Source organism: Pleurodeles waltl, chromosome 5 (genome assembly GCF_031143425.1).
Source record: "Pleurodeles waltl isolate 20211129_DDA chromosome 5, aPleWal1.hap1.20221129, whole genome shotgun sequence".
In the NCBI taxonomy this organism is placed as follows: Eukaryota; Metazoa; Chordata; class Amphibia; order Caudata; family Salamandridae; genus Pleurodeles; species Pleurodeles waltl.
Genome location: NC_090444.1, coordinates 1,865,309,083 through 1,865,336,461, shown reverse-complemented (window position 1 = coordinate 1,865,336,461; position 27,379 = coordinate 1,865,309,083). Strand labels below are relative to the sequence as shown.

At 46.3% G+C, this 27,379-nt stretch overlaps 1 protein-coding gene across 3 annotated transcripts in view; it reads left to right on the top strand.

Moving 5' to 3' along the window:
• Nucleotides 1-27,379, top strand: part of SRF (serum response factor) — a 284,214-nt gene that overhangs the window by 167,642 nt on the left and 89,193 nt on the right. For 2 of the 3 annotated variants that reach the window (XM_069236402.1, XM_069236404.1), the window contains exon 5: nucleotides 19,663-19,854. In XM_069236402.1, coding sequence (XP_069092503.1) covers nucleotides 19,663-19,854 — 192 coding nt within the window. The remainder of the gene's footprint in view (nucleotides 1-19,662; nucleotides 19,855-27,379) is intronic. The other variant, XM_069236403.1, reaches the window with a different exon arrangement.

Below are 27,379 nucleotides of genomic sequence, written 5' to 3'. Positions count from 1 at the left end.
AGAAAATGTTGCTTTAGGGTCATAGAGTAGCTTTAACAAATCATTCAAAGCTTAATAGGTTTACATATGTTGGAGCCATCAGATCTACTATGAAAGTGATTACAAAATCCAAGCAGTATACTTATGAGTACTTGAGAAACTTTCAATTCAGGATTGCCAGCATTGAATGAGGCAATATCTCATTACACTGCAACTTGTGTAATGTGTTACTAAAAGCCAGGAGTCTTCTTTCAAGGAATCCTAGGATCCATTGTAGAAAGAAATGTTCCCCACTACACCCCTGATTAGCAAAGTCCTGGGTGCTGATAGTTGTAGGGCACTTCGTAAAGACCAGTTGTAGGAAGTTGGCTCTGTATGTGCTATTTCAAAGTAAGGAATAGCATGCACAGAGTCCAAGGGTTCCCCTTAGAGGTAAGATAGTGACAAAAAGAGATAATACTAATGCTCTATTTTGTGGTAGTGTGGTCGAGCAGTAGGCTTATCAAAGGAGTAGTGTTAAGCATTTGTTGTACATACGCACAGGCAATAAATGAGGAACACACACTCAGAGACAAATCCAGCCAATAGGTTTTGTTATAGAAAAATATATGTTCGATGGCATCTGTCGCTGTAGATACACATGGTATGCATTAGCTCGCCATCTGGTGTTGGGTCGGAGTGTTACAAGTTGTTTTTCTTCGAAGAAGTGTTTTCGAGTCACTGGACCGAGTGGCTCCTCCTTCTGTGCTCATTGCGCATGGGCGTCGACTCCATCTTCGATTGTTTTCTTTCCGCCATCGGGTTCGGACGTGTTCCTGTCGCTCCGAGTTTCGGAACGGAAAGATAGCTGAAAACGGAAGATTTTCGACGGTATCGTTGCGATCCGGTTCGAGATAAACACATACGACAACACATTGAACATCGAAGCGCTTCGGTGCCCTTCGGGGTAGATTTCGGAACACCGTCGGGGCCTAGTCGGCCCGACCGCGTGGAGAACAACGCCGATGGAACGGACCCCGTTTCGATTCTGCCCTGAATGCCACAACAAATATCCTTATACGGACCAACACTCGGTCTGTAACCTGTGCCTGTCACCCGAGCACAGCGAAGAATCCTGTGAGGCCTGTCGGGCGTTCCGGTCCCGAAAAACTCTGCGCGACCGTCGAGCGAGAAGACTGCAGATGGCGTCCACGCCAAAAGAGCATCGACAGTTCGAGACAGAAGAGGAACAGGAGGAATCCTTTTCCATCCAGGATTCAGACTCCGACGAACTCGACCATCCAAAAACAGTGAGTAAGACGTCGGGATCAGAAATTAAAAAAGGCAAAAAGGCCCAGGGGACGCCACTGCCAACCGGCCATGGCTCCACCCAAATTCACGGTGACCAACAATCGGCACCGAAAAAGGCCCATTCAGTGTCGAGATCGTCCGACTCCGGTCGAGACACCGGCACGCAGCCTCCTCGGGACCGAGAGAGTGCTAAAGAGAAGCATCGACACCGAGAGTTCGGTGTCGACACGGATCGACGCCGAGACAGTGGCGCCGAAGATCATAGAGGCCAAGATTTTTCGGCACAAAAGAAGAGGAAGGTTACCTCGGAGCCGAAAAAACAAACAACAGGGTTTTCGGAGCCGAAAAAAGCACCAACAGACCCAGTTTCAGGCTCCTATACTGAAGAACTTTCTATGTCTTCACAAATGAAAAGACACAGATTCGAACAGGAACTGCAATCCACTGAAGTGGATCACACGCAGAAGCGTATCTTTATTCAGCAGGGGACAGGGAAGATCAGTACCCTTCCACCTGTCAAAAGAAAGAGAACACTTCAGTTTGTAGCACGAGAGGCTCCTCAGCAACAAACAGCAAAGACGGTAACACCTCCTCCCTCGCCTCCACCTGTAACTCCGGCTTCACCAACTTACACCCCGTCACATTCGCCAGCTCACACCGCCATGAGCCACGACGACCAAGATCAAGACGCGTGGGACTTGTACGATGCACCAGTGTCTGATAACAGCCCAGACACATACCCAACTAGGCCATCACCACCTGAGGACAGCACAGCCTATTCACAAGTGGTGGCTAGAGCAGCTCAGTTCCATAATGTGGAACTACACTCTGAACAAGTAGAGGATGACTTTTTATTTAACACCCTCTCCTCCACCCACAGCTCCGACCAGAGCCTGCCTATGCTCCCAGGCATGCTTCGCCATGCAAAGGAGATCTTCAAAGAGCCAGTCAAAAGCAGGGCAGTAACGCCTAGAGTGGACAAAAAATATAAGGCGCCTCCTACGGACCCTGTATTCATCACCTCTCAGCTGCCACCAGATTCTGTGGTGGTAGGGGCTGCCAGAAAACGGGCAAATTCACACACTTCTGGGGATGCACCTCCCCCAGATAAAGAAAGCAGAAAGTTTGATGCAGCCGGGAAGAGGGTCGCTGTCCAGGCAGCAAACCAGTGGCGCATCGCAAACTCACAAGCGCTGCTAGCGCGATACGACAGAGCCCACTGGGATGAGATGCAGCATCTCATTGAACATCTCCCAAAAGATCTACAAAAAAGAGCAAAACAGGTTGTTGAAGAAGGTCAAAACATTTCCAACAATCAAATACGCTCCTCTATGGATGCAGCAGACACAGCCGCAAGGACCATTAATACGTCGGTTACCATCCGTAGGCACGCATGGCTCAGAACGTCTGGATTCAAGCCAGAAATTCAGCAGGCAGTACTTAACATGCCAGTAAACGAAAAACTTCTGTTCGGTCCGGAGGTCGACACAGCCATAGAAAAGCTCAAAAAGGACACTGACACTGCCAAGGCCATGGGCGCACTCTACTCCCCGCAGAGCAGAGGATCTTATACCACCTTCCGCAAAACACCTTTTAGAGGAGGGTTTCGGGGTCAGGCCACACAAGCCAGTACCTCACAGTCCGCACCGTCCACCTACCAGGGACAGTACAGGGGAGGCTTTCGGGGCCAGTATAGAGGAGGGCAATTCCCTAGGAATAGAGGAAGATTTCAAAGCCCCAAAACCACTAACAACAAGCAGTGACTCACACGTCACTCACCCCCCCCACACAACACCAGTGGGGGGGAAGGATAGCTCAATATTACGAAGCATGGGAGGAAATAACTACAGACACATGGGTCCTAGCAATTATCCAACATGGTTATTGCATAGAATTCCTGCAATTCCCTCCAGACATACCACCAAAATCACAAAATTTATCAAAACACCATTCACAGCTTCTAGAGATAGAAGTCCAAGCACTACTGCAAAAAAATGCAATAGAATTAGTACCAAGCACACAAATAAACACAGGAGTTTATTCACTGTACTTCTTGATACCAAAAAAGGACAAAACACTGAGACCAATTCTAGACCTCAGGGTAGTAAACACATTCATCAAATCAGACCATTTTCACATGGTCACACTACAAGAAGTGTTACCATTGCTCAAAAAACACAACTACATGACAACCCTAGACCTCAAAGACGCATATTTCCATATACCAATACATCAATCACACAGAAAATATCTAAGGTTTGTATTCAAAGGAATACATTACCAATTCAAAGTATTGCCTTTCGGTTTAACAACCGCTCCAAGGGTATTCACAAAATGCCTAGCAGTAGTCGCTGCACACATCAGAAGGCAGCAAATACATGTATTCCCGTATCTAGACGACTGGCTAATCAAAACCAGTTCGCTCACACAATGCTCAAACCACACAAATCAAGTTATACAAACCCTCTACAAACTAGGGTTCACCGTCAACTTTGCAAAATCCAACATTCAGCCAAGCAAAGTACAGCAATATCTAGGGGCCATAATAGACACGACAAAAGGAGTAGCAACGCCAACTCCACAAAGAATTCACAATTTCAACAGAGTCATTCAACACATGTCTCCAAATCAAACAATACAAGCAAGAACAATACTACAGCTCCTAGGCATGATGTCCTCATGCATAGCCATTGTCCCAAACGCAAGACTGCACATGAGGCCCTTACAACAATGCCTAGCCTCACAGTGGTCTCAAGCACAGGGTCACCTTCTAGATCTGGTGTTAATAGACCGCCAAACTTACCTCTCGCTTCTATGGTGGAACAGTATAAATTTAAACAAAGGGCGGCCTTTCCAAGACCCAGTGCCACAGTACGTAATAACAGATGCTTCCATGACAGGGTGGGGAGCACATCTCAATCAACACACCATAAGAGGACAATGGAACATACATCAAACAAAACTGCATATCAATCATCTAGAATTATTAGCAGTTTTTCAAGCACTAAAAGCTTTCCAACCAATCATAACCCACAAATACATCCTTGTCAAAACAGACAACATGACAACAATGTATTATCTAAACAAACAAGGAGGAACACATTCAACGCAGTTAAGCTTATTAGCTCAAAACATATGGAAGTGGGCAATCCACCATCAAATTCGCCTCATAGCACAGTTTATTCCAGGGATCCAGAATCAACTGGCAGACAATCTCTCTCGAGATCACCAACAAGTCCACGAATGGGAAATCCACCCACAAATTCTGAACACCTACTTCACACTCTGGGGAACACCTCAGATAGACTTATTTGCAACAAAAGAGAACGCAAAATGCCAAAACTTCGCGTCCAGATACCCACACAAGCAATCCCAAGGCAATGCCCTATGGATGAACTGGTCAGGAATATATGCTTACGCTTTTCCTCCTCTCCCTCTCCTCCCTTATCTAGTGAACAAATTGAGTCAAAACAAACTCAAACTCATTTTAATAGCACCAACGTGGGCAAGACAACCCTGGTACACAACACTGCTAGATCTTTCTGTAGTACCCCACATCAAACTGCCGAACAAACCAGATCTGTTAACGCAACACAACCAACAGATCAGACACCCAGATCCAGCATCGCTGAATCTAGCAATCTGGCTCCTGAAATCCTAGAATTCGGACACTTACAACTTAGCCAAGAGTGTATGGAGGTCATAAAGCAGGCCAGAAGGCCATCCACTAGACACTGCTACGCAAGTAAGTGGAAAAGATTTGTTTGTTACTGCCATCATAATCAGATACAACCACTAGACGCAACTCCAAAACATATAATAAATTACTTGCTCCATTTACAAAAAGCAAGGCTAGCCTTCTCTTCTATTAAAATACACCTTGCAGCAATATCTGCATACCTGCAGACTACCTATTCAACTTCCTTGTATAGGATACCAGTCATCAAAGCATTCATAGAAGGTCTTAAAAGAATTATACCACCAAGAACACCACCTGTTCCTTCATGGAACCTAAACGTGGTCCTAACAAGACTCATGGGCCCACCTTTCGAACCCATGCACTCTTGCGGAATACAATTCCTAACCTGGAAAGTTGCCTTTCTCATCGCCATTACATCTCTGAGAAGAGTAAGTGAAATTCAAGCGTTCACAACACAGGAACCTTTTATACAAATACATAAAAATAAGGTCGTCCTACGACCTAATCCAAAATTTTTACCAAAAGTTATTTCACCGTTCCATCTAAATCAAACGGTAGAACTACCTGTTTTTTTCCCACAGCCAGATTCTGTGGCTGAAAGAGCACTACATACATTAGATGTCAAAAGAGCATTAATGTACTACATTGACAAGAACAAAGAACATCAGAAAGACTAAACAGCTATTTATTGCATTCCAAAAACCTCATGCAGGTAACCCAATATCAAAACAAGGTATAGCCAGATGGATTGTTAAATGCATCCAAATCTGCTACCTTAAAGCAAAAAGACAACTGCCCATTACTCCCAGGGCACATTCAACAAGAAAAAAAGGTGCTTCAATGGCCTTTTTAGGAAACATCCCAATGCATGAAATATGTAAGGCAGCCACATGGTCTACGCCTCACACATTCACCAAACACTACTGTATAGATGTGCTATCCGCACAACAAGCCGCAGTAGGTCAAGCTGTATTAAGAACTCTATTTCAGACAACTTCTACTCCTACAGGCTAATCCACCGCTTATGGGGAAATAACTGCTTACTAGTCTATGCATACCATGTGTATCTACAGCGACAGATGCCATCGAACTGAAAATGTCACTTACCCAGTGTACATCTGTTCGTGGCATCAGTCGCTGAGATTCACATGGGCCCACCCACCTCCCCGGAAGCCTGTAGCAGTTCAGAAGTTACCTTCAATTTTGTACATTTGTATATATATTATTTAAACCTTTAATAGGTACATACTTACACACTTCATTGCGCGGGCACTATTACTATAGTACAACTCCTACCTCACCCTCTGCGGGGAAAACAATCGAAGATGGAGTACAGAAGGAGGAGCCACTCGGTCCAGTGACTCGAAAACACTTCTTCGAAGAAAAACAACTTGTAACACTCCGACCCAACAACAGATGGCGAGCTAATGCATACCATGTGAATCTCAGCGACTGATGCCACGAACAGATGTACACTGGGTAAGTGACATTTTCATTTCTTAGTTTATTTTAAGAACCACGGGTTCAAATTCTACATGTAATATCTCATTTGAAAGGTATTGCAGGTAAGTACTTTAGGAACTTTGAATAATCACAGTAGCATATATACTTTTTACATAAAACACAAATAGCTGTTTTAAAAGTGGACACAGTGCAATTTTCACAGTTCCTGGGGGAGGTAAAGTATTGTTAGTTTTAGCAGGTAAGTAAACCACCTACGGGGTTGAGATTGGGGTCCAAGGTAGCCCACCGTTGGGGGTTCAGAGCAATCCCAAAGTCACCACACCAGCAGCTCAGGGCTGGTCAGGTGCAGAGTTCAAAGATGTGCCCAAAACACATAGGCTTCAATGGAGAGAAGGGGGTGCCCCGGTTCCAGTCTGCCAGCAGGTAAGAACCCGCATCTTCGGAGGGCAGACCAGGGGGGTTTTGTAGGGCACCGGGGGGACACAAGTCCACACAGAAAGTACACCCTCAGCAGCGCGGGGGCGGCCGGGTGCAGTGTGCAAACACGCGTCGGGTTTTCAATGGTTTTCAATGAGAGACCAAGGGATCTCTTCAGCGGTGCAGGCAGGCAGGGGGGAGGGGGTGGGGTCCTCGGGGTAGCCACCACCTGGGCAAGGGAGAGGGCCTCCTGGGGATCACTCCTGCACTGAAGTTCCGTTCCTTCAGCTGCTGGGGGCTGCGGGTGCAGGGTCTTTTCCAGCCGTCGGGATTTCCGAGTCAGGCAGTCGCGATCAGGGGGAGCCTGGGGATTCCCTCTGCAGGCGTCGCTGTGGGGGTTCGGGGGGACAACTTTGGTTACTCACGGTCTTGGAGTCGCCGGAGGGTCCTCCCTGAGGTGTTGGTTCTCCACCAGTCGAGTCGGGGTCGCCGGGTGCAGTGTTGCAAGTCTCACGCTTCTTGCAGGGAGTTGCAGGGGTCTTTAAATCTGCTCCTTTGAAACAAAGTTGCAGTCTTTTTGGAACAGGGCCGCTGTCCTCGGGAGTTTCTTGTTTCTCTTGAAGCAGGGCAGTCCTCTGAGGATTCAGAGGTCGCTGGTCCTGGGGAAAGCATTGCTGGAGCAGGGTTCTTTAGAAGGCAGGAGACAGGCCGGTAGGACTGGGGCCAAAGCAGTTGGTGTCTTCTTTTCTTCTTCTGCAGGGGTCTTTCAGCTCAGCAGTCCTCTTCTTCTTGTAGTTGCAGGAATCTACATTCTTAGGTTCAGGGAAGCCCTTAAATACTAAATTTAAGGGCGTGTTTAGGTCTGGGGGGGTTAGTAGCCAATGGCTACTAGCCCTCAGGGTGGGTACACCCTCTTTGTGCCTCCTCCCAAGGGGAGGGGGTCACATTCCTATCCCTATTGGGTGAATCCTCCATCTGCAAGATGGAGGATTTCTAAAAGTCATAGTCACCTCAGCTCAGGACACCTTGGGGGCTGTCCTGACTGGCCAGTGACTCCTCCTTGTTTTTCTCATTATCTCTCCTGGACTTGCCGCCAAAAGTGGGGGCTGTGTCCAGGGGCGGGCATCTCTACTAGCTGGAGTGCCCTGGGGCATTGTAACACGAAGCCTGAGCCTTTGAGGCTCACTGCTAGGTGTTACAGTTCCTGGAGGGGGGAGGTGTGAAGCACCTCCACCCAGAGCAGGCTTTTATTTCTGTCCCCAGAGAGCACAAAGGCTCTCACCACATGGGGTCAGAAACTCGTCTCTCAGCAGCAGGCTGGCAGAGACAAGTCAGTCCTGCACTGAACAATTGGGTAAAATACAGGGGGCATCTCTAAGATGCCCTCTGTGTGCATTTTTTAATAAATCCAACACTGGCATCAGTCTGGGTTTATTATTCTGAGAAGTTTGATACTAAACTTCCCAGTATTCAGTGTAGCCATTATGGAGCTGTGGAGTTCGTTTTTGACAGACTCCCAGGCCATATACTCTTATGGCTACCCTGCACTTACAATGTCTAAGGTTTTGCTTAGACACTGTAGGGGCATAGTGATCATGCTCCTATGCCCTCACCTGTGGTATAGTGCACCCTGCCTTCGGGCTGTAAGGCCTGTTAGAGGGGTGACTTACCTATGCCATAGGCAGTGTGAGGTTGGCATGGCACCCTGAGGGGAGTGCCATGTCGACTTAGTCTTTTTCTCCCCACCAGCACACACAAGCTGGCAAGCAGTGTGTCTGTGCTGAGTGAAGGGTCCCTAGGGTGGCATAAGAAATACTGCAGCCCTTAGAGACCTTCCCTGGCATCAGGGCCCTTGGTACCAGGGGTACCAGTTACAAGGGACTTACCTGGGTGCCAGGGTTGCGCCAATTGTGGAGACAATGGTACATTTTAGGTGAAAGAACACTGGTGCTGGGGCCTGGTCAGCAGGGTCCCAGCACACTTCTCAGTCCTTTCTTTACACCAGTATATACACCTTTCCTGGACATTACTGTTACACTCGTACTCCAGTCCAGGGAATACTAGTGTGCATATTAAAGCAGTTTACTTACCTGGCATCCTGCTTCCACTCTTTATCCTCTTGCTTCTGTATAATGGCCATGGTCTTTCTTTTATATTTGGTGCTTATCAGTATAATTGATGATCCTACAAGATCTAAAGATAAGGTGCATATTTTAAATGTTTGTCGTCCATCGTTGCAATCATCACCTGTGACCTCAAGAAACCAGAAGTGGTTACGGCTGATATTCTTTAAGTCCCTACTGCATGCTGAACTGCCTCCTCTTCGCCATTGCCTGACTGCCTCAACGAGAGAGTTGTTTTTCACTTTATAGCTTTGTTTAGGCTGCTTTTCTGTAATTTTCTCTTTTTATTAAAAAAAAAAATAGTTCACCCACTATAGCCTCCAGATTGGCCTTTTCTTTTTTTAATTTGCCTTTTGTTGTGCAAGGGAACTGTAAGGAAATACCTCTTTTTGTATGGTTACTATCAAGTTTTTTTTTTAATGATGGTGTTGATTTGTTTGAGCCTGACAGTGCACTGAGGCCTGCTAACCAGACCCTATTGCTTGTGCTCTGACCATAATGTGTATATCCAATTGGCTGTACCTAATTGGAAATGGCTAACTTACCTGTAAGTCCCCAGTAACTGGTACCCAGGGCATGTAAATTAGATGGGTACCCAAGGGCTTGCAGCACCCGTGCCACCCTGATAGCCCCCCAAGTATAATAAGTCCCCCAGTCTGCCACTGCATACTGGTAGAGCAGCCGTGCACAGCTATCCTGACTTAGCATTGGAAGTAGTAGGAAAGCCACCACTTCCCTTAGACGTGTGTAGGTCACCCCTCTGGCAGGCCTACCGATTCCCAAAGGCAGAGTGAAACATATGGCATAGGCAGGACAAGTAGTTGGCATACCCTGACAGTAAAAATGTGAAAATGTGTTTTTGCTGTGGAAAGACTTGGCCTGCCCTAGTGGCGAGTACAGGGTTTCATGCTGACCCTCAACTGTGCTAACTCTTGAACGGTGCGACCAAAGTGGGACTCCAAGGTATCAAACAACTTATTACATTAAGCCTGACTTGTATCTCAAGTTAAAATACATGTAACTGGTTGCAGTGTGCAGCTTTAGCTGTCATTTTGTTGCCTTTAAAACCCCTGGGCCTTTCCTGCTCCGTGTGACTGCTTTCTGCCCTGGAGAGACGTGCAAACAACTCAGGAAGGAGAACAGTGAGGTGTCACCTCCCTCATGCCGGAAACCACTTTGGTGTTGGCCCCAAAATGCAGGCTTCAAGAGTGAAGCCTCCTTTGAAGGGCAGATGTTTAACACCAGGGGGAGGGAGGGCTGCCCCATTGTTGTGGTAAACAGGTTGGTATAGGAGGCGGAGAGGGGAAACTATTTACCAGACCAGTTTCCCCAGAAGCCTGTGTACCCCTGGGGTAACCACACCCTAGGAGTGGGCTGGGGGGGGAATCTGAACACCGAGAGGGGGTCTTTCCGTATTGGGAGTGGGCAGAGTGGTGCAATGCGGATAAAGTGCTTGGAACTGTTGACCTGCTTCACCGGTGAATGTAACTGTTCTTGAGTACCTTGCTGGTACCCCTGACTAGCTCCCTACCGAAGTTGGTTGCCCCTTGTACTTGTAACTGTCCATATTGAGTCTTACCAAAGGTTTTAAGTGTCTAATTTGTTGATTTTACAAAAGCTTGTTCTCTCGTAGGGGATTTCCATGTATAGTCATAAGCACTGAATAGTTCAGCGCGCCTGCGGGGACCCCGGAGCACTGATGTGAAGTATATTCTTAAGTGCAAATACCAGCCCTTTGAAAAAGGTCTGTCAAAAAACACTTAAGAATAACAATGTGCAGCCTATGTGAACAGCTGCACAGGCCAAATTGTTAAAAAGAAAAACAGTTGTAATGTAAATTCACGTTTAAACATCTATTTATTCTTGAAATGTAATAACAAATACATTCTCATATTCTATTTACACCTCTCATGAGAATAAAACAATGCAGGGCAGTGTAGCTCATAGGCTGCCATTATACAGAATGTAAATAGAGCTGTGCCTTTAAGAAAGTAAAGTCTTCCTGTTTCCCATCATGCACAGCAAAAGGCAGCTGCCTCAGTTCTTTTTTCCGGCTCCTTTCTGACAGGACCCTGAAGCATTGAGCTCTACCTCACAAAGCCTTTTTGTGACAGAAATTCATGAAAAATCTTTTGAATTTCAATTTCACTCGACGTTTTTAACATTGAGTGATCATTTCCTACTCTTTTCTGTTAAATTCTGACAGAATTTTGAGGTTTTTCTAGTTTAGAAATGCCTTCACTTTTTGACAAATGCCCTTCTTGTGGCAGAAAAAAGGCTAAAACAGATCCACATTGGGTCTGTATAATTTGCCTTCCATCCAGCCACAAACCGGAGTCGTGTGACATCTGTAAAACTTTCTCCAGAAGAACTCTTCATGATAGGGAGAAAATCTGACTTCAGGCGAGAGAGGACAGGAGAAAAAGTGGTCATTCTACCACAGAGCGAGGAGAAGGTCAGTCTTCTACCAGGGCTCACCCTGTTTCCTCTATAACTCCTACCAGACCTGCTCAAAAACGGCACAGGTCTCCGACGACGTCGAGGGCGTCGACGTCGAGACAGGGAACGGCGCCAACATGCTCGCCGTCGAGGAGTGGTTCACCGGCGAGGAAGAGACATCGTTCGCCGTCGACAGCCATTTCGGCGTCGAGACGGCGTGGACACTCGCCGTTGAGAGGATCTGGGTCGCTGTCGACACGGCGAGGACGATCCACGTCGAGGAGATCTGAGTCCGGCTCGCCGTCAACACAGCGAGGGCGATCGACGTCGAGGGAGAGTGCTCGCCGTCGGAGACGTTTGCCGTCACCACAGCGACGTCGAGGGTCGTCATCGAGAGGTTCTCAACGGCGAGAGGAATCGACGTCAAGAGGCACTCGCCGTCACCGCACTTCGACGTCGAGGAGTGTGTCGAGGCGACCATCAAAGAGACCTAGAAGGGTTTATACCACGTCAGAATCCTCGGCCTCACTCATCCTGCTTCCAGCGTCTCCACAACTCTCTCCTCGACAGTCACCGTTACCGCAGACACCGGTAACACCTACGGCTCCTCTTCCGGCTCCTCCTTCAGAGTCTGTTTTGAGGACTCCAACGCGATCCGTAAGGCGTTCTGGACATTCCTGTAGACGTTCATCTTCCTCTCGGCACCATTGTCATGAATCACGGCAGAGATCTCAGCATTCACATCATAGACATTCTTCTTCGTCTACACGGGACTACTCTCCAACCCTATCGGACTCTCCGTCCCCGAGAGTGTCCCCCATAGATGATGTGAATACATTCCAGGAGGTCTTAGTACGAGGGGCGACCAAACTGAATATCCCGCTGGCAGTACCTGCCCCATCGACGTCCGTAATCTTCGAGACCTTACATCACAGGACATCTTCGAGACCTTTGCTTCCACTGGTTCCGGGTCTTATTGAACCGGCAATGGATATTTTTCTTACACCGGCCGCAACGAAGTCTGCTCCTTCCAGACTTAAGAAATATCGTCCACCAGAACAAGATCCTCTATTCTTGAGGTCGGACCCAGTACCGGACTCGGTGGTTATAGTAGTGGCAAAGAAATTGCATTCTACATCACCGTCTTCCTCTTCACCTCCAGATAAAGAGAGCAGAAAGATCGATGCTGCAGGACGAAAAGTATGCTCTACTGCAGCCATCACGATGAAAGCAGCCAGCGCCACTGCTTTATTAGGGAGATACGATCTGGCCCTCTGGAACTCTATACTGCAGTTTGCGGAACATCTTCCTAAGGACAAAAGGGAATATTTCCTGGAGGTCGTGGGCGAGGGAGCCATGGTTTCTAACCAAGTAATCAGTGCTGCGGCGGATTCTTCGGTACTATCCGCACATAACTATGCTCACGGAATAGCGCTCAGAAGACATGCATGGTTGCGACTTACATCTCTTAAACCAGAAGCACAGCAGAGAATACAAAATTTACCTTTCTCAGGCTCCACTTTGTCCGGTTCTCATGCCGATGACGAGATGGCCAGAATGAAGTCTGAGCTAGATACCCTGAAAGCGGTAGGCATGGAACGACAGAAAGAACAACGAAAGGTATTCCGTCCATATCAGCGAAGACTTTTCACCCACAGGTATCAGACACCACACTGGATGTCTTCACGCCCCCAGCAACAGCAGCAGCATCAAAGGGGCTTCTCCACACAACGAAGGTCGACAAGGGGTCGTTCAACGCCTCAAACTCAGACAACTAGACAGGCTCCCGCATCTAAGCCCTGAATCTTCGCTTCCCCCTCCTCCGTTATCCACTCCGGTAGGGGGAAGTATCTCAAATCATCTGGACGAGTGGCTACACATCACATCAGACGCCTGGGTATTGAATATTGTGAGACATGGTTACGCTCTCAGATTCACCAGTCCTCCACCATCTGTTCCACCCAAAAGAGCCAGCCACCACCTCGAAGCTCTTCAGTTAGAAGTCACCATTCTATTACAAAAAAGAGCCATAGAACCCGTCCCGATCAGCCAGCAAGGGAAGGGGATTTATTCGAGGTATTTCCTTGTGCCGAAAAAAGACAAGCAAGAGTTTGTCCCATTTTAGATCTAAGGACAGCAAACAAGTGGATTCGCAAAGAGAAATTCAGGATGCTATCCTTGCACCAAATTTACCCACATCTTCGTCAGGGCGACTGGCTCTGTGCAATAGACCTTTGCGACGCTTACTTTCATATTCCGGTGACCAAGAAACATCGAAAATTCCTAAGGTTCACCGTCGGAAAACGTCATTACCAATTTGCGGTTCTACCCTTCGGCCTCAAATCAGCGCCGAGAACTTTTTCCAAATGCATGGCGGTGGTAGCCGCCCACTTGAGGAAACCTCGAATATTTGTATACCCCTATCTAGACGATTGGCTCATAAAGGCCTCCAGTTATCTAGAGGCGCAACAACATTTCAAGTGGACTCTACAGCTGTTGCAGAAGCTCGGTCTTCAAGTCAATCTCCTGAAATCCACAGCAACGCCTGTTCAGAGGTTGCATTACTTAGGGGCCATTATAGATACCAATCTAGGAAAGGTGTTTCCTTCGGAGGAACGACGATTATCGATTCTCCAAAAGTGCAAACAACTGCAGGAAACTCCACAGACCACTGCAAGAGTAATAGCTTCTCTACTGGGCTCGATGGCGTCTTGTATCCATCTCGTTCCCAATGCTCGCCTCCATATGAGACCATTACAGGAAAACCTGGAGGATCAGTGCTGTCAACTGATGGACGATTGGGAGAGCAAAGTCCTCCTTTCTCCCCACGCCCTACAGTCCCTCAAGTGGTGGTGTTTACCCAGCAATCTCGTGGTGGGGATTGTTCCAACAACAGCCTCCAGCTCAAACCATCGTAACAGATGCGTCACTGCTCGGATGGGGAGCGCACATGGAACATCTTCGAGTCCAAGGCAATTGGTCACGGAGAGAGAGTCTCTATCATATCAACCTGCTGGAACTTCGCGCAGTCCACCTTGCGCTCAAAGCCTTCCTTCCCTCTCTGAGAGCGGAAACTCTCCTTCTCCAGACGGACAACGTGGCCACTATGTACTACGTGAACAAACAAGGAGGCACCAGGTCCAGGATTTTATCCAGAGAGGCTCAGACAATCTGGCATTGGCTTCTAGCCAGGAACCTGTCGCTAGTGGCAACTCACCTGCCTGGCATCCAGAATGTTCAAGCGGATTCCCTCAGTCGCGTAATGGACGAGAACCACGAATGGGTGCTACACGACGACGTCGTTCGTTCCATTTTCGCGCTATGGGGTACCCCCTCTATAGACCTATTCGCAACCCCAGAAAACAAAAAATGCCAAAACTTCGCCTCCAGATATTACCATCCAGGGACACTGGGGAATGCCCTGTGGATAAGCTGGTCAGGAGCATTTCTTTACACCTTTCCACCGCTTCCCCTGATTCCGGCTGTCCTCCAGAAGTTATCCAATGCTCATTGCAAAATGATCCTAATTGCTCTGGAATGGCCACCCCAATGGTGGTTCCCAGACCTTCTTCACTGGTCACTCAAACCACACATCAGACTGCCTTATCGTCCGGACCTGCTCACGAAGTTCAGAGGGCAGATATCTCATCCCAACCTCATCGTTGAGTTTGGCGGCATGGCTCCTGAGCTAGTGCAATATGGACATTTGAACCTACCTCAGGACTGTATGGAAATCCTGAAAGAAGCAAAGCGCCCTTCCACACGATCGGCTTATGCAAGCAAGTGGAAAAGATTCTGTGTGTGGTGTTTAGACAACAACATTGACCCGGTATCCTGTGGAGAGGAATCTATCCTGCCATACTTGCTAAGTTTGGCAAAATCGGGCTTACAACTGTCATCAATAAAGGTACACTTGGCGGCTGTAACGGCATACAGAAAGAGCCCTTCACAAACTTCCTTTTTTCGGATTCCAATTAAGGACTTCCTGGAAGGTTTAAAAAAGGTTTTTCCTCCCATTAGAAAGCCTTCTCCTCCATGGGAACTGAATGTTGTCCTATCGCGTCTGATGCTGCCTCCATTCAAGCCAATACATAAGGCATCACTTCAACATCTCACATGGAAAGCTGCTTTTCTGGTGGCAATCACTTCAGCGCGTAGGGTTAGCGAAATCCAGGCCCTTTGCGCTCAAGAACCCTACATGGTTTTTCATTCTGCGAAAGTGGTAATGAGGACTCATCCAAAATTTTTACCAAAAGTCGTCTCCGACTTTCATGTGAACCAAACCATTTCATTACCAACTTTCTTTCAAAATCCAACTACTCCTGCTGAGAGAACTCTGCACTCTCTGGATGTAAAGAGGGTTTTGAAATTTTACTTGGACAGGACAAAATGCTTACGTAAATCACAACAGCTCTTTGTTAACTGTGGCCCAGTTAGAACAGGGTTGGACACGTCTAAGCAAACTTTATCCAGGTGGATTGTTTCATGTATAATGTTATGTTATCAGTTAGCGAACAAATCCCTTGGTGGTAGGCCAAAAGCCCACTCTACTAGAGGGAAGGCAGCTACTGCAGCCTTGATGAGAAATGTCCCTTTGGCAGAAATATGCAAGGCTGCCACTTGGAAGTCGGTCCATACCTTTACTCAGCATTACTGCCTTGATACAGACGCTAGGGCAGATGCGCAGGTTGGACAGGCCTTGCTTAAGAATTTATTTGCATGATTCATGTTTTTTGTCAGTATTCTTCTGTCTACTCCACCGCGGTTATGGGGATGGGTTTGCTACTCTATTCAGTGCTTATGACTATACATGGAAATCCCCTACGAGAGAAGGAATGGTTTCTTACCTGTAACTCCAGTTCTCTCGTAGGGGTATTTCCATGATAGTCATAAGCAACCCTCCCTCCTCCCCAGTGGAGTTGACATAGAACAGGTTGCCATGAATATTATCGATGTTGGTACTCCAACAAATGTTTTGTTCCTTCATGTCAGGTTACAAGCCTCCAAAAAGAACTGAGGCAGCTGCCTTTTGCTGTGCATGATGGGAAACAGGAAGACGTTACTTTCTTAAAGGCACAGCTCTATTTACATTCTGTATAAAGGCAGCCTATGGGCTACACTGCCCTGCATTGTTTTATTCTCATGAGAGGTGTAAATAGAATATGAGAATGTATTTGTTATTACATTTCTAGAATAAATAGATGTTTAAACGTGAATTTACACTACAACTGTTTTTCTTTTTAACAATTTGGCCTGTGTAGCTGTTCACATAGGCTGCACATTGTTATTCTTAAGTGTTTTTTGACAGACCTTTTTCAAAGGGCTGGTATTTGCACTTAAGAATATACTTCACATCAGTGCTCCGGTGTCCTCACAGGCGCGCAGAACTATTCAGTGCTTATGATTATCATGGAAATACCCCTACGAGGGAACTGGAGTTGCAGGTAAGAAACCATTCCTTTGTGGTTCAGGGAAATTGCTTTGATTTATTATTGCTTGTAAAATCTAGATCTCCAGAGGATCTTTTTCATTCTAGTGTCTAAATTCTTATGAAAATATACTCTATTGTTATTAATTGGTGTTGGAATTCTTGAGTGCTGTTTAAGTGCCTTACAATTGTTCCTCTGTGTAAGCCTTGCTGCTCTGTCCCACAGCTACCCCGGGTTGAGCTGAGGGTTTGACAGATGAAACCCAAGGGTTCGAAAGTGGTTGGTAAGTGTATTGCACATTGAGGTTGCACAACCACACTATGTAATACACTCCATTTCCTCACACATGTACATTAATAACTGGAATGATATGTGTAATTGCCAGTATAGGTGGGAAGTGAACCCTTTTTAACGGTATGTAACGAAGGATAAACAAAACATACACATCCCATAATGCAATGGGGGAATGAAGTTGGAGAACTGGCAATGCAGCAAGATCATTTAAAAACTGATTGAAAGGAAAGATTTTGCCTTCAAGACCATCCTTAGTTTAAACACAGTGTGAGTTTACGTACAGCCATTCTGTACAGAATTTCAATTTTGTGAAATAAAGAATTTGGTGCTTTCTGGACTGATGCTCCATTCTTCCTCAGAGGTCTGCAAATCTATATACCTATGTGTGCAAAGCGTGTAGTAAGCATGTTTGCTCACTTGCTCTGCACTTCACTAAGGGCACCCTTGTTATTTACGCTATAGCTGTGCTGCCCTTTTTATACTGAAAGTGCTCCACCCAGAAGTAGATTTGGTCAAATGCTCCTGGATCAGATCAGAATAGCAGCCAACACTGTGTGGTTATATTTACTTGTGTGTGGTAAGTATATGGTTACTACCAAGCAGGTTCTTGAAGGTGGTTAAGCTCAAGAAAGCGTAAGCATGTCAAGAGGTCAAATGCAAAGATTAAGGGAATCACATACAAGCCATTGGGACTAACAGATTGGGCTTGGAAGTTGGTTTATGTAAAGTGTCTTGGAACAGAAAGGTTTTAGAGGGTTGTGAATACATTGCAGTGTTTACTTAAGATTGCATTCCAGGGAATGGGCCTAAGATCTGCTTCCCTTTAGGAAGGATGCGACATTCCAGCGTAATGTAATGTTATGTGCTTGTTGCACAACTGATAACTGCAAACAAGACACTGGATTAAGCACTACATTATACATTGGAGCAGCTTTCTGTTGTTCTGTCCGTGCTGCTGATTGCTAGGTAGGCACTTACATCTGCAGTCTCAGGTGCCTCACAGTCACGTGACCACATCCCAGGCATTTGGGAAAGTTCAGAAAGACTTGGCAAACTCTTCATCTTCCACTGTGAGCGCCTCAATTGCAGGAAGAGCTCGCTACAGTCCTGACCCTTTCCTAGGAATAAGTATCTTTTGTAAAGGCATGCGTGTGGAGCTAGGAACAATTTAGATTGATTTTATTGCCTCACTTATTGTACTTGCACTGCAAGTCTTGCTCTGTAGCTGCACAGCCCTTTCCCTGTTTTTGTGGGTATGGGAGTGGAGCGATACATGATTGTGTTTCACTAGTGATGATTTACCCATTTGAATTGCACATTTGTTTACTTGCATTTGTTATGTTTTTATATTTGGGTAAACCTACTCCGTTCATTGATTGATACTGCTCCCACCACAACCTCAAAATCCCTACACTATCCCACTTAAGTGGGATAGAGGGCCTTACGTACTACTTTTCTCTCATCACACAGAATGAGCATCATAAATAGTCAGTGTAATGCATTGCTTGCCCTGTTCAAGAATGACCCTTTGTAGGCTGGTCGCACTCGAATGATGGCTGTTGTTTTCATGCCAGCCCAGCCCAGGACTGTGAAGTGATACATGCTGGATTCTGGCGCACAGGACATTTTGTCTTTTCACCATTACAAAAGTCTTGCCAGTGTGCTTGTGTTAGCGCAGGGTTACATTGGACAGCACTTGGTGTATGACTAGCTCTCAAAGCATCTAGGAAGATGGCAACTTTTTTTTCTGGGCTCTTATGCAAAGAATTTGAGAGATACGAGGGGAGTGTGTATATGTCATGGATGAGTTTGATGGCATTTCTATATTTGTGATTGCATTTGGAAGAGCCTTGTTAGATGTGCTACACATGTTTGCAGGGCTTGGTTGAAAGACGAGAACCTTTGATTTTCAGCTTTGTGCCTCTTACGAGTGAGCCAATCCTTGAGGACTCGTACAAAGCACAGGTCATTCACTAGGCAACTGTGTCCTTAAGCAAGTGAGTCTGTGCAGCTAGCTTCATCCTTTTGATTCTCACTCTCTTGGACGATTCTGCTCAGTTTTCTGTTCCGTTGTGGGAGTGAGTGTAGTTGTTGTGCTCCTACTTGGTGGGAGGTTTCCTGATGCCTCTGACAGTTTATTCAGGGATTGTAATTCATGAATGTGCCTTAGACTGGATTTTCTGTTAATGATGCAGCACCTCATTGCTTGTGTCTGGCTGTGTTACTTGGTTTTGTGATGAGTGATTTGTTCTCTGAGATGGAAATATTAGTACCAGAGGATAATCCGTAAGGAACCCATTGTCTGTTATATACTACCAGCAGTTGTCCTTGTGGCTAGATTTCGAAGTAATTTTATTAGGAAGTCTGACATTGTATACTTGTTGTTTAAAAGTGTGTTTTTCATGATGGGGGGGATAGTAGGAGCTAGCTGTGGGTGAGGCAGATGTTTCAGATGTGTTGCGCGGAAAAAGGTTTACTTGTTCTCTAAGAATTCTGTAGTAAAGATGTAACTGTATTCTCTTTTCAGTTACTATCCCTGCTACGATAATGACATCCTCTGTACCAACTACAGTTGGCGGCCATATGATGTACCCAAGCCCTCACGCTGTGATGTACGCTCAGACGTCTGGTCTTACAGATGGTGGTTTGGCTGTCCTCAATGCATTTTCCCAAGTACCCTCCGGAATGCAGGTGTCCCACGGGCAGGTCCAGGAGCAAGGTAAGCAAGTCCTTGGCTATATACCTACAAGTCTGTCTATTATTCAACTGCTGCTTGTGTTCAACTTGGCGTCTGTTGAAACAGTGTTATTGTATAGTAAAAGGTTCTTAACCAATGTCATGTTACTCGCATTCTTTTTTTTAGGTTGAGCCTAGGCCGTGCGCAAGCGCTGGCTCTCGACATGTTGTACTCTACTTTTATAGGCTTGCAACATGCCCAACACTTTCATTCGCTCCTTGGCCTGCCTTTCAAAATTCCCTTGAGTTCGTAGGTATATGCTTTTTGTCCCGCCTTGAGGCTGCTTTGTTACTACCTTGGAGACTGACCCTGTTACATGTATTATTGCACGATCGGCCATATACCTTAGTGTGGTGCACTACTTTTTTCTTTTGCCTCGCCACTTCACGCTGCATGGCTGTACATTGTTTCTTCATCTTCCTTGTTTTGGGCCATGCAGCTGTTTCTTTGTTGTGTCTGCGCACAAAGGCTGCAAGCTGAGGGAAGTTCTTCTTAATTTATTTAATATTATATTTAAAGAAAGGTTAATGTAGGGTGAACTCAGTTGGAGGAGCGCTTCACATGACTACGTGAAGTTTCATATAGCACAACTTCGATCAGAGGAACGCTTTTACATGAGTACCACTTACCAAGTTTAGGAGTTGAAAAGCATATGAACTGGAGTATTTAACAGAAAATACACACAAATCCTCAGTGGCACTCCTGGCACAGTGGGAGAGCCGATACTGCAATATTCACTGCACTCGGGAAACCTGCCTTAAAATGCTTTGGGGGCATTTCTTTTTCAAAACATTTTTGCCCATAACTCAGCCTGTGGTGGGCTAAGGACAATGGGACCACCATCAAAACAATCGGCACAACGTACTCTTTCTGTCTGTTATCTCTAACCTAGTGCGGGGACCCCAAAATATTAACCCCTCCCACCATTCAGGGTCTTTTTAACCTCACCCATGGCTGGAATGTTAGTTTTACAGCTGAGTAGTTTGTGTTTTAAGGGCCTTGTTTATAACATAATTGCAGTGGGCTTGCTAGCCCTTAAAATATGTAGTGCATTACGCCCCTTAGGTGTGACATATTTGATTGAACTGCGTTACGTTCTGCCATTCTGTTCATGCCTTCTAGGGACTGACTGTTTTTATTGTGGTGTCCTCTAGGGGCTGTTCTGAGCGTTACAGTCAAGATACAACAATAGTCATTGCACTCAAACTTGCCCCATAATGTTTTGCGGGGCATTCCTTTTACAATTTATGTTCCCCCTTAACTCACTGCGTGGTGGCCCTGGAACAATGGCACCACCATCCAAACGTTGAGCACTGCGTGCTCTTTCTGTCTAGGTCATTTCTGGGTCCCCACACTAAATTGGGGAGGACCCCAAAATAGTAACCTCTCCCACCATTAAATGTCTTTTTAAGTTTTCTCATGGCTGGAACTTTTGTTCTACAGCTGGGAGTAGTTTGTGTTTCAAGGGTATTACTTGTAATAGTACTGCAGTAGGCCTGCTGGGCATGAAAATGTGTAAGGCAGTAATGTAATTTATAAAGCGCATAGCTACCAGCAATTTCCCAGTGCTAGTCAGAAATAGGGATATCCATATACCAGATCACAGCCAGATCTCAAAATGTATAAACCTGAGCGTTGAAACAGCCAGTTTTTAGCAATTTCCGAAATATTTGGAAAACATTACTTTGTTTTAAGGTACTCAGAAGTTCATTCCAAAGTGCAAGTCCCAGAAAGCTGCAAGAACGGTCTCCTTGGTGAGCCTTCCTTATTCTTGGGATAACCACTAGGTTCTGATGGCTAGACCCAAGACATCATCTCTGCAAGTATCTTAACAACTGAAGCTTTCAATTAAGGAGGAGTAAAGTGATAGACATTTGTGCATGTAACAAAGAGCCTTGAAATGTGCCCTACTTTCAATTGTCAACCAATCAAGAGTTTTTAATAAGTTGGTGGTACTGGAGAACTTATGGGAACGAAGCAGCAGATGTGCAGAAGCTTTTTGTGCAATTTAGAGGCATTTGAGCAGGCCTTTAGTCACCCCTAAGTATAAAACATTCCTATAGTCCAGTCTTGACTTAACCAAGACTTGTACCATGGTGCACTGAACACAGAATGGGATGCCAAAGCAGATGACTGCCACCTTAGTAATCTGATGCTTCATGGTCCGCTCCTGATATAACAAAACTATCAACTGCATTACTTTCTGCCATTCTGTTTTCATGTTATGTCCTCTAGAGGCTGACTATATGGTTACATGACCATGTTTCTTACAAATGCTATTTTTATTGTGGTGTCCTCCTGGGGCCCGTCTGAGCATGACAATCAAGATACTACAATATTCATTGCAGTCGTGGAAACTCGCCCCATTATGCTTTGCTGGACATTTCTTTTTTAAAACCTTTTTTGCCCATAACTCAGCCTGTGGTGGTCCTACAATAATAGGACCACCACCACCATACCATTCAGCACCACGCAGTCTTTCTGTCTAGATCTTCTGAGTCCCCCCACCAAGTTGGGGGAGGATAGGCGTGGTGGCAAAATAGTAACCTATCCCATCACTCAGTGTCTTTTTATGCTCGCTCATGGCTGTAACTTTTGTTTTACAGCAGGGAGTAGTTTGTGTTCTAAGGGCCTTGTTTGTAATAGGATTGCAGTAGGCTCGTTAGACCTAAAAATGTGTAAAGCACTAATCCCTCTAGAGGTTACATATAGGGTTACGCTGCATTACTTGCTGGCATTCTGTTTTCATGTTATGTTCTCTAGGGGCTGACTATATGGTTACATGACCATGGTGTTTTTTTTTTTCCTTAAAGGGCGTTTTTAGGGTCGAGTCTGTGTCGCTTGCGCATGCGTATCGCTTGCGAGACGCTTTAGTAGTTAGAAAAGGGCTCGGAGCCCTGTCCATGTCACATCAGTGTCATTCATTGGTTTGTGGGCTTGCCTTTTAAAATCTGCTTGCTTTCAATAGTGGAAGGCAAGCATACATCATGCCTTTTCTGGTGGTTAGCCCTCCTCGAGCACAGCGGGCAAGTACTGAAAACATACGAGGCTTGCTGTTTTCCGTCCGGTTTGTGGACTACTTTTTATCTTTTTTCGCAGCGCGATCTCGCTTGGCAGAAGGCGAGCGCTTTGCATGACCTCAACCCTGTTACATAGTTAATTGCTCTTTTGCCCCTTACGTAGATATTTGCACTTTTGGCGATAGGTTTCACTACGAGTGTATTGTAGCAGCGCGATCGCGCTTTTTTTTTTTTCATTTAATGTGGAACGAAAAGTCCGGTTGGGAGTTTACAACTGCTAATAGCTCTAACTCTGATAAATGCGAGACCCATTGCATTGCAAATGCTTGTTTTGTTATGGTGTCCTCCAGGGGCTCTTTCTGAGCATTACAATCAAGATACTACAATATTCGCTGCACTCGGAAACTTGCCTCAACATAATATAAAAAAATAATAAATAATGGCAATATTTCCATTTTTGCTGCAGATCGAGAGAGAAAGTAATTGGAAGTGCTTTCGTTATATGCTGGGCCACTGGAATTATGTGCCCGAGAGGGCCAACTTATGTGGCAGGGTTGACCAATTTGTGGCAAGAAAGGTCCAGTTATGCATTTACAACGCCAATAGCTCTAACTCCAGTAAATGCGATACCTATTGCATTGCAAATGTTTGTTTATACTTAAGATTGCTTGTCATTTGAAACCATACTGTCCCCATTGCACAGGATATAGAAACCTAACCCCTATTTAGTATTTAACCCTGTTTCACTTGTAGGAAATCAGTCTTCTGCATGGTCACCCTAGATTTTTCGTCTTTTTCTGGATCACATTTTTGCTGGTTTTTAAACTATGCAGTTTACTTCTCCTAAACATGTGTAAAGTGCCTGTACTTCCCCCTTTAAACATGGTTAAATTAACTTGGCCCTGAATGACATGTAGTGTGCCTAGAAGTATAGGAAATACACCCAGGGCCTGGAAGTAAAATGCCACCAGTGGATGGCCTAAAAACCTGCTCTAAAGACCTGTCAACATAACCATTTTGATGAGCTAGAAACCCTGCTTTAAATATTGTTGTCCCGAAGTACTCCGTGTTGCCCTCAAAGTAGGGTACCTGTTATTTAAAAGTAGAACATGTGCAAAATTGAAATAGGCATGTTCCTGTTGTTACTAAGCCTCAAAAGCTATTCTCTCTTTCAGGACTGTAGATGAATCTTAGAAAATGTAAAATAACGTAAACCTCCATCTGTTTTTTTTTCTTCTGACAAATGGCTACAAAAAACATTCTGTTTCAGTTATCATATTTATTAAATGTGCAATTTGTTGGTGAAGTTAGATATTCAATAAATATTTAGAAAATGTAGCTTTTAGAAAGTTTCATTTTCCCTGCCTGAAGCTCCTAGAGGCTAATTTGCATTAGCCTCACAGCAGCTGCTCAGCAAGTGCTTGACCTTAAGGTTTGAAACTGCTCCCAGAGCAGAACATTGGCTTAAGGCTGGTGACAGGGTGCACATTGTGTAAACATTTGATCTAAGTAAAGACTGAGTGCTTCGTGTCCCACTAGCAAGGATTGAACAATATTTGCTGTAGGAAAGTACCATCTTTCTTGGCATGGTTACCCCCATTTTCTGCCTGTCAGTCTGTTTGACTGTGCTCACTGGGGTCCTTAGAGGCCCCCCAGCATTGCTCTTACCAGCCTTCTGGGGTTTTCTGGGCAGCCCAAGCTGCTGCCACACCTCAGACAGGTTTTTGCCCTCCTGCTGCTTGAGCAGCTCAAGCCCAGGAAGGTAGAACAAAGGATTTCCTTTGGGAGAGGGGGGGTAACACCCCCCTTCCTTTGGAAATAGGTGTTACAATGCTTGGGAGGGGTAACCTCCCCAAGCCACTGGTATGCTTTGAAGGACATGTTTGGCCCAACCAGACTGTCGGTTCAGGGACCCCCAGTCCCTTCTCAGATGCAAAACTGGACCATGGAAAAGGGGGTGCCCAGAGCTCCTCCACAGGGTCACTGGGTTCTGCCATCTTGAATCCAAGGTTGACAGGGACCTCTGGGAGCTTCTAAGTGCCCAGGTCAGGCAGGTAACGTCAGAGCCCCCTCCTGATAGGTGGTGACCAATCTCCCTTTCTGGGCTATTTAGGGTCTCACTCTTGGGTGGGTGCTCAGATTCGGCTTGCAAGATTCCAACTGGACTCCTCTGCAACCTCTGCTTCGACTTCTGGCCTCTGGAACCGCTATTGGATCCTCCATGAACAGACAACCTGCATTCATGACGAAAAATCTGCTTGCAACATTGTTTCCAAGGCTCCTTCCAGCTTCTGCAACGTTTCGCCGGTTGTGAATCCTCTGAGGGTGACAAGCCTTCAGCCTGCACGAGAAGGAAGATGTAATCTCCCTTGGAGTGAAGAAGTCACTCCCCTGCATGGGCAGGCTCCTTCTGCAACGACGACCGGCTCAGTGGATCTCCTCTCATCCTGAGCTGCGTGGATCCTGCATCACAGGTGGTGGTCCTGAGTAGTCCTCTTGGTCCTCTCTGCTGGCTGTCCAACTTTGGGGGAGGTAAGACCTCGCCTTCCGACGCAGGACAGTGCCTGCGTGCACCACGTCTCTTGCAGCTACCAAGCTTGTTTGCATCTCCTCAAACGGATCTTCAGGCTCTGTGTAGCCCCAGCCACCAGCATTCCTTCCTGCAATGCACAGCCTCTGCGTGCTTCTTCTGCGGCGTGGTACCTTTCTCCAGTTGTGCTGATTGGGCTCCCCTGTGACTCCTGCTTCCTCTTCCAGTGGGTCTCCTGTGGGGGCTGCCTCTTCTTCTGTGAACTGTCTTTGCTGAGGGTGCCCACGCAGAGGCAGTATATAAATATCCAGAACAAAATATCAAATGAAAAATATTGAGAGGTAAGTATAGGTTCGATGGCATATGTTGCTGCAGATACACATGTTTGGCACAGTCCGCTGCCTGGTGTTGGGCTCGGAGTATTACAAGTTGTTTTTCTTCGAAGAAGTCTTTTTTGGTCACGGGACCGAAGGACTCCTCCCTCTTCGGCTCCATTGCGCATGGGTGTCGACTCCATCTTAGATTGTTTTTTTCCGCTGTCGGGTTCGGACGTATTCCTTTTCGCTCCGTGTTTTGGTTCGGAAAGTTAGTCAGAATCTCGGAAGAAAGCGTCGGTATTGTTCCGTTCGGTATCGGGATAGTTAGGTACATCGACACCGATCATCGGAAGACTTTGGGGTAGCTTCGATTCCCCCATCGGGGCCTGGTCGGCCCGACCGCGTGCGACATCGAAGCCGATGGAACGGACCCCGTTCCGTTTCTGCCCAAAATGTCACAGTAAGTATCCTTATACAGATCAGCACTTGGTCTGTAACTTGTGCTTGTCCCCCGAGCACAAGGAGGATACCTGTGAGGCCTGTCGAGCCTTCCGGTCCAGAAAAACACTCCGGGACCGAAGAGCCAGGCGTCTACAAATGGCGTCCACGCCGACAAAACAACGTTTCGACGACGAAGAGGAAACATTCTCGGTTCCGGAATCAGAATCCCGAGACTCCGACGTCGAACAACAGCAACAAACTGTGAGTAAGACGTCGAAAAGTAAAACCATCGACAAAACGAAAGCCCAGGGGACGCCACTGCCAACAGGCCATGGCTCGACCCATAAAACAGGCGACCCGTCGAAGACGCCGAAAAAGGGCACGCCCATAGCGAAGACACCCGACTCCGGTCGAGGGACCGCCATGGAGCAACCTCGGAGCCGAGAAAGCAGCTCCGAGAGACAAAAACAAGATACCGGCACCGAAAAACATCGGCACCGAGAATCCATGCCGAAAGGAACAAAAATTCTGTCGGTGCTGAAACCGAAAAAAGATTCTCTCTCGGCGCCGAAAAATACCACACCTTCATCCTACTCAGAGGAACAAGGAATAAGTGGCCAGATGCACAGATTTGGACAAGAGCTCCAAAGTGTAGAATCAGACTACACACAAAAGAGACTGTACATCCAGCAAGACACAGGGAAGATATCAACCCTTCCCCCAATAATGAGGAAAAGAAGGATCAGTCTCCTCAAGGATGACGCACAACCACAAGCCAAAGTGGTTAAAAAAGTCACGCCTCCGCCCTCTCCACTACAACAGGCATCGCCGGCACAAACACCGCCACAAATGCACTCACCAGCGCAAACTACCATAAGTCAGGATAATCAGGATCAAGACGCTTGGGACCTATACGACACCCCAGTGACGGACAATGATCCAGATTCATACCCCACAAAGCCGTCACCGCCAGAGGACAGTACCTCATACTCACAACTGGTGGCTAGGGCTGCAGAATTCCACAATGTCCAACTGCATTCCGATCCTATAGAGGATGATTTTTTATTTAACACCCTCTCGGCTACACATAGCCAATATCAATGTCTCCCAATGCTACCGGGGATGTTACGGCACGCAAAACAAATTTTTGAAGAGCCCGTAAAATCAAGAGCCATCACCCCAAGGGTGGATAAAAAATA